Source organism: Selaginella moellendorffii, unplaced genomic scaffold (genome assembly GCF_000143415.4).
Source record: "Selaginella moellendorffii unplaced genomic scaffold, v1.0 SELMOscaffold_6, whole genome shotgun sequence".
NCBI lineage: Eukaryota > Viridiplantae > Streptophyta > Lycopodiopsida > Selaginellales > Selaginellaceae > Selaginella > Selaginella moellendorffii.
This window is the reverse complement of record NW_003314267.1, coordinates 157,453-174,734: the sequence shown is the minus strand read 5'-3', so window position 1 is coordinate 174,734 and position 17,282 is coordinate 157,453. Positions and strand designations below refer to the sequence as shown.

General features: G+C 47.9%; 5 protein-coding genes across 7 annotated transcripts in view; 2 read left to right on the top strand and 3 right to left on the bottom strand.

Moving 5' to 3' along the window:
• The window catches only part of LOC9635333 (pentatricopeptide repeat-containing protein At1g80270, mitochondrial), a 2,233-nt gene extending 1,302 nt beyond the window's left edge, over positions 1–931 (bottom strand). The window contains exons 1-4 of the mRNA XM_002965375.2: positions 846–931; positions 690–785; positions 76–631; positions 3–14 (exon numbers count right to left, since the gene is read on the bottom strand). Of these exons, the coding sequence (XP_002965421.1) occupies positions 3–14; positions 76–631; positions 690–739 (618 nt within the window). The 5' untranslated portion in view covers positions 740–785; positions 846–931. The remainder of the gene's footprint in view (positions 1–2; positions 15–75; positions 632–689; positions 786–845) is intronic.
• Positions 932–1,111: 180 nt separating this feature from the next.
• Positions 1,112–3,559, top strand: LOC9633969 (chaperone protein DnaJ). 2 transcript variants are annotated; one of them, XR_002991849.1, is made up of 12 exons: positions 1,112–1,413; positions 1,471–1,539; positions 1,604–1,702; positions 1,760–1,881; positions 1,933–2,128; positions 2,184–2,359; positions 2,414–2,543; positions 2,595–2,755; positions 2,820–2,902; positions 2,960–3,053; positions 3,110–3,273; positions 3,320–3,559. XR_002991849.1 is itself a non-coding variant. In XM_024670334.1 (11 exons), the coding sequence occupies exons 1-11, from the start codon at positions 1,168–1,170 to the stop codon at positions 3,153–3,155; spliced, it is 1,422 nt and encodes a 473-aa protein (XP_024526102.1). In that variant the 5' UTR covers positions 1,112–1,167; the 3' UTR covers positions 3,156–3,559. The 2 variants fall into 2 exon arrangements, 1 of the variants encoding a protein (XP_024526102.1); XM_024670334.1 differs by having other exon boundaries at positions 3,110–3,559.
• LOC9633968 (probable inactive leucine-rich repeat receptor kinase XIAO) lies at positions 3,227–6,620 on the bottom strand. The gene is made up of 5 exons (XM_002965374.2): positions 6,550–6,620; positions 5,443–6,476; positions 3,586–5,384; positions 3,483–3,533; positions 3,227–3,432 (listed from the first exon to the last, which is right to left on the bottom strand). Exons 1-3 carry the CDS (start codon positions 6,572–6,574, stop codon positions 3,594–3,596), a joined length of 2,850 nt encoding a protein of 949 aa, XP_002965420.2. The 5' UTR covers positions 6,575–6,620; the 3' UTR covers positions 3,227–3,432; positions 3,483–3,533; positions 3,586–3,593.
• A 1,640-nt stretch (positions 6,621–8,260) lies between these two features.
• On the bottom strand, positions 8,261–9,135 carry LOC9635332 (succinate dehydrogenase subunit 5, mitochondrial). Of its 2 annotated transcripts, none has more exons than XM_002965373.2 (4): positions 9,031–9,135; positions 8,682–8,971; positions 8,431–8,616; positions 8,261–8,369 (listed from the first exon to the last, which is right to left on the bottom strand). In XM_002965373.2, exons 1-4 carry the CDS (start codon positions 9,113–9,115, stop codon positions 8,313–8,315), a joined length of 618 nt encoding a protein of 205 aa, XP_002965419.1. In that variant the 5' UTR covers positions 9,116–9,135; the 3' UTR covers positions 8,261–8,312. The 2 variants fall into 2 exon arrangements, with proteins under 2 accessions (XP_002965419.1, XP_024526634.1); XM_024670866.1 differs by having other exon boundaries at positions 8,682–8,968.
• A 91-nt stretch (positions 9,136–9,226) lies between these two features.
• Positions 9,227–10,453, top strand: LOC9633967 (kynurenine formamidase). Its single transcript, XM_002965716.2, has 6 exons — positions 9,227–9,624; positions 9,699–9,743; positions 9,809–9,878; positions 9,926–10,023; positions 10,078–10,145; positions 10,214–10,453. Exons 1-6 carry the CDS (start codon positions 9,258–9,260, stop codon positions 10,337–10,339), a joined length of 774 nt encoding a protein of 257 aa, XP_002965762.2. The 5' UTR covers positions 9,227–9,257; the 3' UTR covers positions 10,340–10,453.
• The last annotated feature ends 6,829 nt before the right edge of the window (positions 10,454–17,282 follow it).

The following is a 17,282-nucleotide window of genomic DNA, read 5'->3' as shown; positions in this document are numbered from 1 at the left end:
ACCCACTCGATCATCTAGCAAAGTAGAAGAGAAGTTAAAAAACAGAAGAACGAAACCGAAACTTTTCTTTCTTACCTCCAAGGCATGAGCCATCCGGTTAGAGTTCTTCAGCCTGTTGATTACCGTCACGATCATGCTCACGGTGAGATCTTTCCCTTCCTCCTTCCACTTGTCCAGCACCGAGGACATACTCTCGTCCTTCTTGCAAGCAAAGATCCTCGCGAGAAGCTCTTGCTCCAGCTTGTCACTGTGAGCCAGCGTAAGCCGCCTCTCAGACTTCGATTTCTCCACAGACTTCACGGTAACCGGCTCGTGCGAGTTCACGTCCTCGTGTTCCTCCTCTTCCTCGTCTTCATCCTCCTTGGTCTCCTCTGGCTCGTCCTCGATCTCTTTTAGGCTGCTGCTCGATTCGGGCTCTTCAAACTCGTCGCTCTCGGACAGGTCGGAGGCGCTGTCGTGCCTGGTGGCGAAGCCCCGATACGAGAAAGAGAGACCCCGGCTGGTTTTCACGTAGCTGGTCGCGTCACCAGGCAGCAGCGCTCGAGAGAAGCACCGTCTCGCAAATGCCGCTCTTGAATCCGAGCTCCCTAGTCCCGGTGAGCACCGAGGCACATTCTTCTCTGTAAAGCACCTGGAGCGCGAGAAAGCAAGCGAGACAATCGAGACCAAGCAAGAAAAGCTCGAAATACCATTTGCGAAGCGATGAGGAACACGCCGCTGCTCTCCGGACCTTCCACATTGCGCGCGTGAGCGAGAAAACACACCACAGCGGCGGCGATCACTCGCTGCAGCACCGCGCACTCGATCAAACGGCGAAACAGGGCGAATCTAGCAAAAGCGCTTACCAGTTCTAGGACGAGGACGACGACGCCGCTGGCGCTCGCGGCATAGACGAAACTGGACGAAGAAAATGCAGACCCTAAAACCCTAAGCCCTATACCCTTGGACGCATCAGACCGTTAGAACCTGCGGTTGGATCTACCTTGCCAATGGCCCACTCACAAGACGTCACGTGGCACAGGCTGCTCCAGATATTTTTTCCCGGCAGCTGTGGGGATTCGAACGCCGGACCTGTTCAAATAAAGCATATGCGCTTGAACAGTAATGGAATATCCTTCTAGGGTTTTGCAACGCTGAGCTATGGCGTCGTGAGGATTGTGCTCGAGAATGGCCATGGCGCCGGTGGCTGGAGCGCTGCCCTGCAATTCACCGCTCCATCGATGGGACAAGACGGCCTCGGTGAGCTTCTGCGGCGCCAAATCGACGTGGAGTGGCAGAGTTCGTCTCCAGCAGCAGCGGCAGAGCAAGAGATTTCGGATCTGTGCGGCGGGGGATTACTACGGAGTTCTTGGCATCCAAAGGGGGGCGAGCAAGCAGGAAATCAAGAGCGCGTATAGGAAGCTGGCTCGCAAGGTAGGCCAGCTCGTTCTGTCCCGCATTTTTGTGATTGGAGGCAATGATCTGCCGCAGTTCCATCCAGATATCAACAAGGAGAAAGGCGCAGAAGAGAAATTCAAGGAGATCAGCTCGGCTTACGAGGTAAATGCGTCTCATCCTCATCCGAAAAAGAAAAAAAGTAAGAGTGGTAGAATTTTTCACGTAGGTGTTATCCGATGATGATAAAAGGCGCTTGTATGATCAATTCGGGGAGGCTGGAGTCAAGGGCTCTCCTGGAATGGGATCTACTGCTGGCGCTTATGCGGTATGGGATTTGTTTCTCTCCCTCCTTTCTCTTGTTTGATCTCTTTCTTGTTAACAGAGCAATCCATTCGACTTGCTGGAGTCGTTTTTTGGAGCTGGAATGGGTGGCATGGGAAACTTTGGAGGCATGGGAACTGGAACAAGGCGGAGAAGCACTGCCGTGCAGGGTGAGGACGTTCGGTAAGCTTGTGAGGAGTCTCGTAAGTTGATTGACCTCGTCTGGTTTTCTAGTTACGACATGACTTTGGAGTTCTCCGAGGCCATTTTCGGCGCAGAGAAGGAGTTTGAGGCGTCACACTTGGAATCCTGTCGAGCTTGTGGCGGCTCTGGTGCCGTCTCGAGCACAAGTCGAAGGGTCTGTCCTACTTGCGGAGGGAGAGGCCAAGTAATGCGTACTCAAGAAACTCCTTTCGGCATGTTTTCTCAGGTTCGAGTATGCGTTTCTATACGTCCTTCGGGATTTTTACACAGCCATCTTTCAGGTGTCTACGTGCACGTCCTGCGGAGGAGAGGGGGAAGTTATTGCAGATTACTGCCGCAAATGCGGTGGCGAGGGACGAGTACGATTGAAAAAAAGTTTGAAGGTGACTATACCGGCTGGTGTGGACAATGGCAGCACTTTGAGAGTTCGCGGAGAAGGCGATGCTGGACTGAGAGGGTATGTTGTTGCCTATCAGACGCGTTTTTTTCTAATTTGTTTTCGGTTTTGCAGTGGACCACCGGGAGATCTCTATTTGTATCTAAGTGTCAAGGAAGTTCCTGGCATTCAGAGAGATGGGGTGAATTTGTACTCGACCGTTTCGATTAACTACACGGACGCAATTTTGGGAACTGCTATCAAGGTAGTGTCGTGATGATATCAGTCGGATCGATGTCAAAAGATGGGCTTATAGGTACAAACTGTAGGCGGGACCATGGACTTGCAAATACCTCCTGGAACACAACCAGGTGACGTTCTCGTGCTTTCAAAGATGGGAGTTCCTCGCCTGAGCAGGCCTTCTGCGCGGGGGGATCACTTCTTTACAATCAAAATAGTGATTCCAAAGCGGTTAAGGTGACTGAATCGTTTGTCGATATTGGCTATATGGTTTCTTATGTTGGTTGCTCTTTCATTGCAGTGAATCGGAGAAGAGCCTGATCGAGGAGTTGGCAAATCTGCAAAAGCAGCAAAAATCTCGAAGTCCAATCAAAGGAAAAGCGCGTAAGTCACACCGAGCAGCTATTTTGCGGTGGCTTAGAAGCTTGGAAACCTGTGCAGGTGTGAACGGAGAGAATGCACAGAGCCAAAGCCAAGGCCAACAAGACGAAGAAGAAGATGGTGGAGTTTTGGGCAAGGTGACGAGCGCCATTGGGTAAGCAAAGAACGAGAACAAAGCAAAGAAAAAGCTCGGCTTATTTCTCTCCGCAGGTCCGCTGCCCAGGGTGCTTTGAGATGGCTACGCGAGAACCTATGACACATTCTTTCCTCCGTTTTTGATCGTTTCTACCTTTTTATATCCAGAGTCGTCAATCAACACCCAGCAGCAGCAAAACGTTTTTCCAATGAATTTCGATCGTTGGCCATCTAAACAGGTAAAACTTTCGTGGAAGTTTTCGCCATTCTAACCAGTTCTTACAGGGAAGGAGAGAAGAGCACACTCCGTGCCTTTGTATAGCTATTTGCATAAAAAGGATATGGGAAATCCTCCCACCAGGTGATCAAACAATCGTCTCGTAATCGAAGCCCCCGAACTACAACGAAAGCTTTGTGGGTAAGCATCACATTTAAAACAGTATACTACCTTTTGATCATGAAGATCATAAGAAAAAAATGTTGATCTCCACACTTGTCACTGCAAAGCGAAAGATTTGTCATCTTCCAAATGGATCGCGAGAGCTTCTTACCAGTCTCTCTAAACAGCTGACAATGGCGAGGTGAGGTCCGACGACGCCACCTCCGCGCCGCCGCCGCCGCCGCCGCCGCCGCCCCGGCATCCCTCGAGCATGAACACCACCTCGGTCATGGAGGGCCGGTCGCTGGGATCCGGCGCCGTGCACAGCAGCGCTACCTTCACCGCCAGTAAAAACTCCTCCCACTCGGACGACTCCTGGTCGAAGAGCTCCAGCAGTCCCGGATCAAACATCTCCGCCGCCTGCCTCCCTTGCAGCTGCCGCTTGACCCACTTGACGATGTCCTCCTCGGCCGAGAACGTCGCGGGCTTCCGCCCCGTCAGGAGCTCCAGCAGCAGGATCCCAAACCCGTAAACGTCCGACTCTTTGCTGGCCACCCCCGTCGCGCCAGCCTCGGGCGAGACGTAGCCCAGCGATCCCCCGGCCGGAGTGGAGGACGAGGACGTTGAAGGGTCCGCCGGGGGCGTCACCGCCAGCCTCTCGACGCCAAAGTCGGATATGTGGGGCTCGAAGTCGGCGTCGAACTGGACGTTGTGAGGCCGGACGTCGCCGTGCACCACCGGCGGGTCGCACGCGTGGTGGAGGAACTGGAGGCCGCGTGCGATGTTGAGAGCGATCAGGTGCCGCATCCGCCAGTCGAGAATGCTCCCGTCCTGGCTGCTGGCCTGCTGCAGCAGCACCGCCAGGTTCCCGTTGGGCATGTAGTCGTAGATGAGCAGCTTCACGTCCGCGCTGTAGTAGTAGCCGCGAAGAACGAGCAGGTTCTTGTGCTTGAGGCTCCCCAGCCGCTCCGCCTCGCCCCGGAACTGCGGTTCGTCGATGGAGCCGTCCGGGAGGCGCTTCACCGAGAGGACGCTGCCGTCTTCCAGGCAGGCCTTGAAGACAATGCCGAATCTCGTCCTGCTCAGGACGCTGTCCTCGTCGAACTGTCGCGTCGCCTCGACAACTTTGGCGTAGGGAATCGGGTCGTGGAACATGACAAGGTTCCCGGTAGGCGTCCCTGTTCCTGGGTCTGCTTTTCTCTCGTCCTTGTCTCTGTGTTTTCTCAGTAGCAGTATGTAAAGCAGGAAACAAGCGCCTGCCACCAAGACCGTGCCAACCACGACGGCGCCCAGCACTGTCGCGATCAAAACTTTCCCACTGAGTTTCTTTCTTGTCGATCGCGAGCACTGCACCACTAGAGGTCTTCCACACAGACGTGCATTGCCTTGAAAGGAGCTGGCTCCAAACTTCTTGCTTAACGCTGGAGGAATCTCGCCCTGGAGATGGTTGTATGATACGTTCAGCGACCTTAGATTTTCAAGGTTGGCGAGGAACGATGGAACTGGTCCTGTAAGACTGTTGACGGAGACGTCGAGCGCTTGTAGATTTACCAGAGCACTGAAACTTGCCGGTATACCGCCAGTAAGATGGTTGTTTTCTAGACGGATCTGCTGCATCTGTTCTAAACCACCGAGTAGAACCGGAATAGTTCCCGATAGCCTGTTGTTTCCAATATGCAAATACGTCAAATTCTTGCAGCCGATTAACGTTTCTGGTATCTCTCCTGAGAGCTTGTTGTCCCGCAGTTGCAATCTTTGAAGCTTAGAAAGATATCCTATCTCAGGTGGGAGGGGCCCGTCAAGCCTGTTATAACTCGCTTCCAAGACCGCCAAGTTGCTGCAGTTGCCGATTTCGGGCGGTATACTTTTTTCCAGAGAGTTGTGCGAGAGTGACAAACTTTGTAGCTCTTGCAGCCTGCCGATGGTGAGTGGCACATTTCCCGAGAGACTGTTGTAAGAAAGTGACAGACGCTGCAAACCGAGATTAAAAGTCAGATGGAATACTTCGCGTCAGTATGACTTCCAGTACCTTCAGCGACAAAATGTTGAGAAGAGAGCTTGGAATTTCACCGGAAAGATTATTCCCTCTCAGATTTAGTATCTGAAGCCCTGTCAAAGAGTTCCACGAGTCCGGTAACTTTCCAGAAAGTTTGTTGCCTTGCAGTCTAAGAATTTGCAGCTTTCGGCAGTTTAACAGCTCCGGTGGAATACTTCCACTGATATTGTTGAAAGAGAGCGTAAGATTGGCCAGCTGACTCAGCGAACCCAGTTCTGTGGGAATTTCACCGTTGAGAGCATTAACCCGTACATCCAGAACCTGAAGGGTAGTACACCCTGCTATTTGAGGAGGAATGTTACCGGTCAAAGCGTTTCCAGACAAGTTCAGCACCTGGAGCTGTTTGAGCGCGCCGACGGACGCAGGAATAGGACCCCCAAGCGCGTTGTCTTGCAAAAACAGCTGGGATAATACCGAAAAGTTGCCAAGTGCAGGCGAGATGCCTCCGATCAGCATGTTGGTACTCAGGAACAGTCTCTCGAGCAAACGAAGCTGGTACAGAGGATCTGGTATAGCCCCAGACAGCAAATTGTGCTCCAGATCCAGACTCACTAGCTGAGAGCAGTTTCCCAGCGAGGATGGAATCATTCCTGTCAGCTCGTTTCCACCCAGAGCAACCTTGCGCAGCAGACCAAGCTCCCCGAGAGATGGTGGTATGGAACCTGTAAGCCTGTTCTTGGAGAGGTTGATATACAACAGCCTGGAACAGTTGGATACCTCTGACGGAATGCCAGCTGAAAGAAAGTTGATGGACAGATCGAGCGTCTTCAATGATGTGAGCTTCCCGAGTTCGCGAGGAATGCCTCCGGTTAGCCTGTTGTTGGCGAGATTGAGAACCTGGAGTTTTTGCAGCGCAGCCAAACTCGCTGGGATTTGGCCATCAAAGGCATTGTTGTGGAGATAAATGACCCGGAGATTGGAAGCAGCGGATAGAGAATCTGGAATAGACCCATTAAAGGCGTTGGAATGAAGGCTCAACGTATCCAAGGATCCCAGCCTCCCCAAGTCTGTGCATAGGCAAAAAGTGGAAGCACTCATCACTCAAAAGAATTTGGGAAAACAGAGTAAGAGACCACATACCAGCGATCGATCCTTGGAGATACATGCGTGGAAGATGGAGCTCCCAGACTCTCCCGGCGAAGCAACTCACCCCTCGCCATCGACATGGAGCGCCGGCATTCGATGGATTCCAGCTGCTGAGCCTGTCACCTGGATCAATCAAACCCGCCTTGAAATCCAGCAATGCCGAAAGATCGCTGTCAAGGCCCCCATCGCTACTCTGTGCCGCCACGATATCGATTCCAAGAAAGAGAGGCGCCGCCGCCAGGAGCAAAAAGAATGCTGGAGCGACGCCATTGAGCCAGTCGATCAAAGAATCACCGGGAAGAGCCCTGGAGCCCCGCATCACCGCATAATCCCGTGCCCAACCGCTGCTAGAATCGAAATCCACGCCCGATCACCAATGCCGGCTGGCAAGAACTGCCGATCGATCGGCAAGAACAGCGCAGGAGCTGGTCAGGATCATAGAATGTCACATTTTCGAGCAAGGAATCGCGTCCATACCTGGAGGAAATCTCCGTGCCGGCGATCGACATGCAGATTCCACCGCGCCTCCTCATGGCGATGGCGCGCGCCGCTGGCGTCTCGATCGACGCAAAACCCCTCGCGAATGGATTGAAGCTTCATCCTTCCTCCATTCCACACTTTCTTGAAATATTTCTTCTCTCTCTTTCGCCTTGAGGGCGTTCTTCACGTCATTCTAGGAGGCCGGGCCGTGACTACGTGGCGGACCCTCCACCGTGCGATCGCACGGACAGGATGGCAGCCGGCGGTGACGGCCACGATGGCCTGGAGCTCGGACGGAGGCGATCCAAGACCGTTTATCAATGCCAGTGAAATGTAAATGAACTATGTTGTGTGATTTAATGCATGACCATTTTCCTATCAATATAACGTTTCTTTAACATCTGGGGAGATTGGCTGGCATGGGATGTATTACCAAGCGTATATCACGCGTATGAGCCCTGTAGCGACTGGAACTGGACATCTCTTTCCCGGCGTATAGAACATCACAACACATGAAAGAGCAAAGCTCTTTACAATGCCTACGCGACGAATTTTTTATTTTCCAACATCAACATCAATACGATTTATAGCAAACTTTGGAATGGTTTCCAAAATTTTCCCAAGCACACACAATCCACCCAACCATAAGGTACTGACACACAGATTTATATCCGTTGCTATACGTATAGCGTGTGAGTTCCCCTCGTTTTTACCAAAGCTTCACTTTTTACCGTTCCCGCCACGTCAGCGTATGGACGAGTCGACATCCCAGGCTATGGTGGTCGAGGGTGCCTCACAGTGAAAACGAGACCTCGAGTCTTAAAACCTTTAGACGAAAAAAAAAGGTTAAAGGACGTAGAGGGCGGTGGTGAAGCCAGGAATCTCTCGAGCAGTGATAGAGATGAAACTTTTTTCTCTCGCTGCTTAAATTCGCGTCGCTAGCGCTCGAGCAATGCTGTTGGGTCGATCGTCCTTCCTGTAACGCAGTGCGAATAGCGTGACACAAAACAAACTAGGACGGAGTCTTACCTCGCAGAAAGTTTGCTTTTGTAGCCCGACGAAAAAGCCGTGGTCCCTCTGGAGAACCACCATGAAAGTGTGTAGAAATCCTGTCTGGAGCACACGTATTTTTGTCTGGTTAGTTGCGTGGGAGTTGCAACGAATGGATGACACCATGAATCCTGTGTGCTGGAAGATCCAGAGAACTCAAATCTGTCAAGAGATGGAAAGAGAATACGCTCACTCGGACTTTTTTATTGCTTGTTAACCGGAAGAAGTCATTCCCTCTGTTCGATATACGAGCCACTAAGTCCTGAAGTACCAAGCAAGCCAACCTGCGAAACACAAAGTTCCATATCTAAACGTAAGAAACCAATGAAGAAAACACGAACTTACATCTCCCCACTTCGGTGGAAGCCCGGAGACTCTTTGTTTGAGGAGGACGAGCGTACTTCCCAGCTCCAGCTCCACTTTCTTCTTCAAGGAATGCTCGTGTTCTCCAAAGGACGACAGGTACTTCACGTACTTGGAGTGTACCGCTTCCAAAGCACGCTGGTGTTGGTCAGGAAGAGGTCCAGTGTTCTTCACAGAGTACCAAAAACCAAAGTCATGCCCAAGAACTCCCCCCCAGAAACAATGAAACGTACCTCTCCAGACAATCCCATTAAATCGTCGATGGACTTCCTCAGCGCGTCCAGAGTGCCATAAAACGTCTCCACCGCACGGGCGGACGACCACGTATCTTTGAGAATGGTGTGATCGGCGGTACCCTCGCCGGTGCTCAAAGTCTCCTCGACAATGTTGGCCGTCTTCTCATCGATATCGTACCAGTTGATCGCGTAGAGCTGCTTCAATGCCTTTTTTATGGCCGGATCCGAGCACTCTGGGATCGTCCCCGCCGTGGCAAAGCCGCGCCTCCACAGATTACTCGCAGCTACTGCGGCATTTCCAACATAAATTTCGGGGCGCCATTGGAATTCCAGAAAACTCTAGTACCTGATGATCCTTGGCGATCGAAGATCCGGGAGCTGGGAGAAGCAAACGCGCGCCAGTGACGCAATGCGCTAAGTGACGATGCCATGAGAGTGAAAAAAGCCCTAATTGTGCAAGAACCCTAATTTTGCTGTTTATTGACGTCGTCTGATCGAATCTCGCGACGAGCAGTGTCTACGTGGAGCTTTGTGTGCCTTAAACTAATTTCCCTCCTACAGTTCTAGTTCGCGATGGAGCTTTGCGCGATCGTTCTAACCCTTGTTCTTGTTCTTGGGGCCGAATCGATCGCCCAGAGCGAGCAATGGTGCGGCTGGGCGATGAGCACCAGCGGCAGTGGCGCGAGGAACGCGAGGATCATCGATATTACGCATTCATTGAGGGAAGGGCTGCCGGTTTGGGATTCCTTCCACAGGGGCCTGGGGAAGCTCGTCCATCAGGTGGAGAGCATTGCCAATGGATCCATCGCCAATGCTTCCGAGCTTAAGAAGATGGGCGTGCACACGGGGACGCACGTCGATTCGCCCAGCCACTTCTTGGAGGATGCCTTCCTTGCTGGGGTGGACACGAGCAATGGTTTGGATCTCGGCATTCTCAATGGTTAAGTGTGGATCGATCGAGCTTCTAGCTTTCGCTGATGGTTTTTTTTTTTTTTTTTTTGTTCTTTCTCCCAGGGCCAGTGCTGGTTGTGGAAGCTCCCAGAGAAACAAATATATCAGGTCTGGCTTTGCAACTTTCAAGTTCCATGTTTTACTTTGTTTGATTCTTTTCACGTATAAACCAGGGAGTGTGATCAAGGACATAGTTCCTCAAGGTGTAAAGCGTGTTCTCTTTAGAACTTTAAACACGGACAGGTGAAAATCTCTCAAGTTTCAGGCGATTGGTAACTTGTTTCATACAGGCGGCTCATGTGGAATCCAGAGTTTGTGACTGACTACACGGCGATCACAGGAGAAGGGGCCGAGTATATAGCCGAGAAAACTCAACTCAAACTAGTTGGTAATGTTTCATTCCAAGTTTTGCTCCAAGGATCCTTAAAACAAGTTTCGTTAGGAGTGGATTACTTGTCCGCTGCAGTTTATGAAGCTCTAGCGAGAAGTCACAAGGCTCTTCTAAGGAAGGTCAGGAACAATGGACTGTTATTTTCTTATTTTGGATATCTTCGAGTAAGTCGTGAACTAATGAACAGGGAGTGATCCTTGTGGAAGGACTCAACCTTGACAATGTGGACACTGGAATGTACACGCTACACTGCCTCCCTCTTCGGCTGGTTGGCTCAGACGGATCTCCAACACGCTGCATCTTAACCGATTAGCTCCAAACTTGGTCAGCGTTTTCTCTTTGTACACTCTTTGTTTTCGATACTCATATTTTTCTTACAAAGTTATTAAAGATATTTTAGTAATACAACACAACTATTTTGTGCTTATGTAAAAGTTTTTTTTTTTTCATTAATTTCATAGCATTTTTAAATAGCTCAATGACGTCCAAGTGTATGGTGTATATTAATATTAATGTAGTGGGATTTGGTAGTTGTCAGATTAGTTTCAATATAAATCAATTACTTTTGTATATAAATTAAAGTTTTTAGGTTAATTGATATGTATATTTTCTACATTCATTTCTATATTCCATGCATTTACATTAGTGAAGGTGAGGACCACTTTTGATTGTCCCTAAGGAGTGGTTGGATTTGAAATTTTGATTTAAATATAACTTTTACATTGTTTAGATCTAGTTTTTTCCAATTTTTTTCTTTTATTTTTTCCGTTTAGAATTTTGATTTAGATTTAGCTTTTTCCATTGTCTCCCTTTCCTTCTAGTTTTTTTTCATTTCTTTTTTTTTGCTCTTCTCCTTTTAGTCATGTTCATGGCAAAGCAACAATATTCTCCTCATTTGACTTTGGAATAACAATTGGTGCAATTACTCGATGTTATGCAATTGCAATTAAATAATTAAATGAAGTTGATAGTAGTATTCACGACACATGGTATAACTTCTTCTACACTTGGTGCTAATCCTTGTGTTCGGCCAGAGCTCTTTCATGGGAATCTTAGGGATGATGTGTACCATTAGTTTAATCACTTCATGGTGATTGCCACATATCATGGCATTTATGTGAATTTCTTACATGTCTCCAAGGGACGGTGCTGTAGTGGTATAATATTTTGAGCATAGCCACTCATGAAGATTGAAGTATTTTCCTGGACATCTTCAAATATGCATTTGGACATGTTGACAATTGTGATAATACTTTCCAACAATTGCATCATCTTCATTAAATGCCATTTAAGTAGGTGATGCAATTTGGCATTTATTTCCGAAGCCTTTTACTTCGTGTAAAGCCAAATATATCAGAGCGAATCAAGCTAGGAATGTTGTGATTAACACTTTGTTAAGATCTTGTAGGATTTGTCATGCACTTGCTCAAGCCACCCTTGACAATGCCCTTCACTGGCACAACGTCATAAGACGTCACCTCTTCCACTTTTTGATGTATATCCTTCAGCTCCACTTCCTATGGGAAATGGTTCTGTTCCAATAGAGGTTGGTGCTGCTATTCCTCGAGTTTAAGGACAAAGGCAAGGATGTGGTTGTGGCCATAATGTTCGTTGCTAAGTGTGTGATGAAGTTAGTCATATTTATAAGTGTTGTTGGCATTTTCCATATTGGCAGCCTCCATTTCCTGGGTGGAGACCTTGGCGTCAACAACATTTTATTAATGCTATTATAGTAGAAGGTCTGGACACCAAGATGCATTTGAAAAATAAGGAGTTATATGAGTAATGGAGGGACTTTGCGTGAATAAGTCAGTAACCCTTCCATTTTTCTCTTGGGAGTATCATCATAGGGTTCACTTGGCACCAGTTCATCTAGTGTTTACTTTTCAAACTTGTTTTTATAATAAAAGGTCTCATTTTATTTTCTCTGTGTTGGTTGATATAAATTCCAATTTATCTTTTATTGCACAACCTATTGCCATATGTTGCCATTTACATTTGTGTTGTGCGGTAGAGCCTTTTTTCATTTTTTATGGCAACAGCTATACACATACATGTAAGGAACCGACTCCCCGAGATGTCGTAGGCTAAAGGATCCCCAAAAGCTTGACCAAAATGACAAAGAGTTCATCGGATGGGACCAAGTCGAGGATCGAGTCCAAGACCGACTCTAGGACCGAGTTCGAGATAGAGTCCGGAATCGAGTCCGAGACCGACTCGGGGACCGAGTTCGAGTCCGAGACGGAGTCCGAGATCCGAAATCGGGTCCGAGACCGAGTCCGAGGTCGAGTCCGAGGTCGGGTCCGAGATTGGGTCCGAGATCGAGTCCGAGATCGAGTCCGAGACCAAATCCGAAGTCGGATCCGAAATTGGGTCCGAGATCGAGCCAGAGACTAAGTCCAAATACTAATACGGGTCAAGGGGTGAAAGCCCAAAGCGTGCGTCTCCCAGGGGGGGGGGGGGGCTGCAGGGGGTTCCAAAAGTATAGTAGGGATAGTGAGGTCCAGGAATCAGTTTTGAAGGGACTCTTTAGTTGGGCTTCCAAACCGACTTGAGGTTGAGACTGGGACCGAGGGGCCTTGGGTGGGAGTGAGCATGGACTTGGCTGGTGCCCAAGGGGCCATCCAAGGAAGTGCTCAAGAGCAGCTCCCACTCCCGAAAGGGAAACCGACTGCAGTGCTCCCGGCTTAGGTGGAGTGGTGCCCCACTTGAGTACCTAGTGGCTCATTGGTCCTCGCCCTTCCGGGGGCTTGGGCCTTCCCTTCGGGATGGAAAAGGGGGGGTAAAGGTACCCATACCGGGCCGTTAGGCCACGGTGTTTCGCCCCGACGTCCCGAAGCAAGTGCTGCACCCAAGGCTTGGGATTTAAAGGGTCCCATGATCAAGTCTTGTGGTACCAAGGGGTGTTAGGAATCTGGAGGCTTGGTGTGCTTGGCTGCTTGTGCCTGCGGGGAGTGTAGCCGAACCTTAAGTCCAGTCTAACCCGGGGAGGGGGATTGGGAGAGATTTGGGAATCCGTAGATGGATGGCTAACACTCCGTTGCTCGTGCAGTGAGTAGCTGAAACCAAGTAGGACCAAGTAGGAGCTGGTACCATAGGCAAGAACCTTGGCGAGGGAACTTAGCACAAGCCAAGGCAGAGTTGGTCGGATAGACGAGGTAAGCTGGCAAATTGGAAAGGAAAAATTTGTGGCTTACAATACATTTGCATGGGATAAGGTGGACTTAGTTGTGCATGTGGGCGATTTCGAGCTTGAGTTGTAGTCATTGCAGGTGGTGCCAAATGAAGCTTTTGACCTCATCCTTAGTATGGATTGATTGCAATGCAATCATGCCAAATGTGATTTTGAGGCTTTTCCCCCTTGTCTTATACTTCTTTATATTTATTTAGTCCTCTCACTTTTATACTTCTTCATCCCTTTACTTCTACCTCTACTTTCATTACTTTTCTCTCCGCATTACTTCCTATTATGTTTTCATTTTATTTTGCTCTTCCCTTTTCTGATCCCTTTGACGGTCTTTGTGTTGTAGCGGTTGACTGGGTTATGAAGAAGTATGCTGATCTTTTTGAATTTGACCTATTGTCTAAGGCCAAAATTGTCACATATTATCCATTTCAACTAGGGATGCTCATCCAATCAAGGTTCTTGTTTGTCATCGGTCACCCAAAAACATCAAGATTTTACATGTAAATGTCAAGGAGATGTTGGGGGTGTTATTCGAAAGTCGCAGAGTCCTTAGGCATGTGAACCTCATCTTGTGATGAAGTCTGATAAGAGTATTTATTTTTGCATCAACTATCATCTGTTAAACAAAGTGACGATCCCAAATGTGTACCCTCTTCCTCACATTGTTGATCTTTTGGATCATCAGGGGAGAAGTTGTTAACTCACCAAGTTAAATCTTGCTTTTGGGTACTAGTAAGTACCGATGGTGAAAGAAGATATTTTCTGAAGACTACTTTTCATACACTATTTGGTTTATATGAGTTTTTGGTGATGTTGTTTGGTTTGAATAATGCTTTAGCGACTTTCTAGCAGATAATGGATGAAGTTCTTTACGATATACTGGAGGTGACTACTAACCTTATTGATGATATCTTGATCCACTCAAAGGGGACATGAGAGGAACATGTCCATGATGTTTGTAAACTGTTAGATCAATTATGAGAAGTTGGTTTAAAGTTTGTAGTGCATGTGGTTTCTACCTTTGTCTTATGGTGATTTACCATAGGATAATCACGAAGTAGAATCTAAACCCTCCATATGCCACATATCCAAAGGATAGTGGCACGGAACCCAAGTTTCAAAGCCTTAGGCCACTGAACAAAGGAATGGTGCCAAACTCCCAAACATAGAGCCAAGGAGTGACGAAATTGGACCACAGTACAATTCCTGAGTATATGGCCCAAGGAGCAACTTGGAACAGTTCTAGAACATAGAAGCACGAAGTGACTTGGAACAGTTCTAGAGCATCTAGCATCCCAATGCCAGGACCAACATGCAAAATGAAGCCAAACAAAGTCTAGTGCTATTTTCAGCGTACTGATGGCCTAACACGAGGATATGGGTACTCCACCATCTAGCATGGTATAGAACTTGGGTTTACACCCAAGCCAAATGCAGAACAAGGACAAACATGCAAGCAAGAGCTAAACTATACCTCAAGTTGGTCGGCCATGTCCAACCTACCCACTATCCCTACTATACATTTGGAACCACCACCACTCCCCCCCCCCCCTACTAAATATGGAATATCTCTAGATTGCGAATTTGGACATGGGACAAACACCATTGTATTCAAGACAATCTCTACATTCCATAGATATGCCAAATGAGCAAATCTAGACACTTTCCATAATTAGTATTTGGGATTAGAATAAGACTAACACAAAGGGCATGATAGCGAGAATGTTTAACAAATATGATAACCTATCATTTGGCAAATATTGAGGGAGCAATCTCAATATTGGGGGGGTTCCTAAACTAGCAGGTGCAAGTCAACGAATGAGTTTCTCTAACCAGGTTAAATATGCTTAACTACTAGCACTCAGGAATTTTGTCCTTATGCTCATTTGATCAAGTGCACATGTGAAGACCAGTTTTTCAACTAGCTTAAATAGAGACTAACAATGGGTCTAGCAATACCAGTCTCCTGCCATTGTGGCAGTAAGGAAAGAATATCCGAAAGGACTAACTAACAGGTAACTTTCAATACCTAAAGTCACATTCGCGACACTCTCCCCCCCTTAGGAAAGATCGACGTTTTCGTCGATGCATACTCAAGTTTAGACCACTGCCAAGGAAACAACTCCAGAAAAAGTTCACAATGATCACATTGTCAAGACCCCCAACAAGATCAGGACTGGAAAATGCAGAAGACAAAGAGAAAAACAAGTGGAGATGAAGAAAACGCTTTAGACTAGAGTTGATTTAGATTGTGGAGAAATGGAACAAGGCTAACCTCTATATACTATAGGTTGATGAAGCTCCACCACTCTTGGATCAAGGACGGCCTAAATATAGCTAAGGTCAAGGAGGTGCCATATCATCATCAAGAATGTGGTTCGAGAATCAGGAATTGTACGGGAAATTAGAGAGTCAAGAATAGGGAAGTGTCTCGAGAGTCAAGAATGTGGTCTGTGGGTTAGGAATCCGGTGAGAGTCAGGAATGTGGCAAGAATTGGGGGATTCCTGACAGCACCCCCTCCTTAAGAACGAGTGGAACGAAGACATGAATGAGAATGAAGAGGAGGATGTGATAGGTGTTGAGGGATGGGAGATGGAGAATGAAAAGAATGAGGACTGGGACGAGAAAGATAGCGGCAGTGGAAGTCGTGAACAAGGTCAGGAGAATGAATCAGGTTGTCCGCAGGTTCCCAAGTGCATTCCTCAAGTCCATAACCCTTCCAATCTACCAGATAGTAGAGTTTAGACCATGAAACCTTGGAATCAAGGATGTCCTGAACCTCATACTCAGACCCATCCTCATGCTACATTGGTGGAGGCAGAGGAATGACCCGATTTGGAATAGGACTGGGAATATAAGGCTCAAGGAGAGAGGAGTGAAAAACGGGTGAATTTGATATGAGGAGGGAAGTGCAAGGCGATAAGTGACAGGATTAATGATGGCAATGATAGGGAAAGGATTGAGGCATTTGAGATCGAGTTTGGGACATGGCCTGGAGGTGGAGATATTTCATCTGAGGAGCTAGACTTTATCCCCGATATTGTAAAGAGGACAATCCTGACGATGGATATTGGCGAATATTTTGTGAGATTCCTGAGCACGATAGAGGTGGAAGGAGATGGAGTTGTGGATTTCCTGAAGGTTGGAGATAAATGCCTCAGAGCAGGGATTTGAACAATAGGATTCAGATGGAGAACGAAGTGAGAGATTGAATTTCGGATTTTGGCCAGAGTTTTCAAAGAAGGGGGAAACTCGAAATGAGGAGTGAATGGAGTTGTTATAAAAGAACTCAATAAGGAGAAGGATATTGAACCAGTCATCTTGATGATAGTTGATGAAGCACCTTAGAAATTGTTCCAACATTTGAATCGTTTGCTCGGACTGTCCATCAATTTGAGGATGATACGCCGAAGAGAGGTTGGCCTTTACTCCAAGTAGCTGCAAGAACCATTGCTAGAAATGAGAGATGCACTGAGGTCCCTGATCCGAAACCACATCTGCAGGAATCCCATGAAGTCGGAAAATTTCCCTAAATACCAATTTTGCCATGTCCTCACCTAAAAAATCCTTGGTACACGGTAGAAAATGCACCATCTTTGTGAAGTGATCCACCACAACTAAAATGCTGTTGAAGCCTCTAGAACTTGGAAGATCACTCAAGAAATCCATAGAGATGAATTCCCAAGGACCTGAAGGGACCAAGAGGGAATGAAGCAAACTTGAAGGAAGGTGGTGAGGTACTTATTTTGGGCGCAAGTGTCACAGGAGATAACAAAAGCTTTGATGTAGTCGTCCATGTGAGGCCACCAAAAGTCCCGTGCAACCAACTCATAGGTTTTTGTAATGCCAAAGTGACCAACAGCCGGCCTATCGTGGCACGCCATTAGGACCAACCTTCGAGCATCACCTTTAGGAATGTAAAGCTGCTCCCCACGGTACAACAAGCCATTTAAGAACTCGAACCCGTCAAATCACCAGCAGTCGGGAGTCACTGGGTGTCTAGCTTGAAGATGGGGGAAAATGTCTCTAGCGAGGTTGTTGGATTGAAGATCATTTTTGATCGCATCC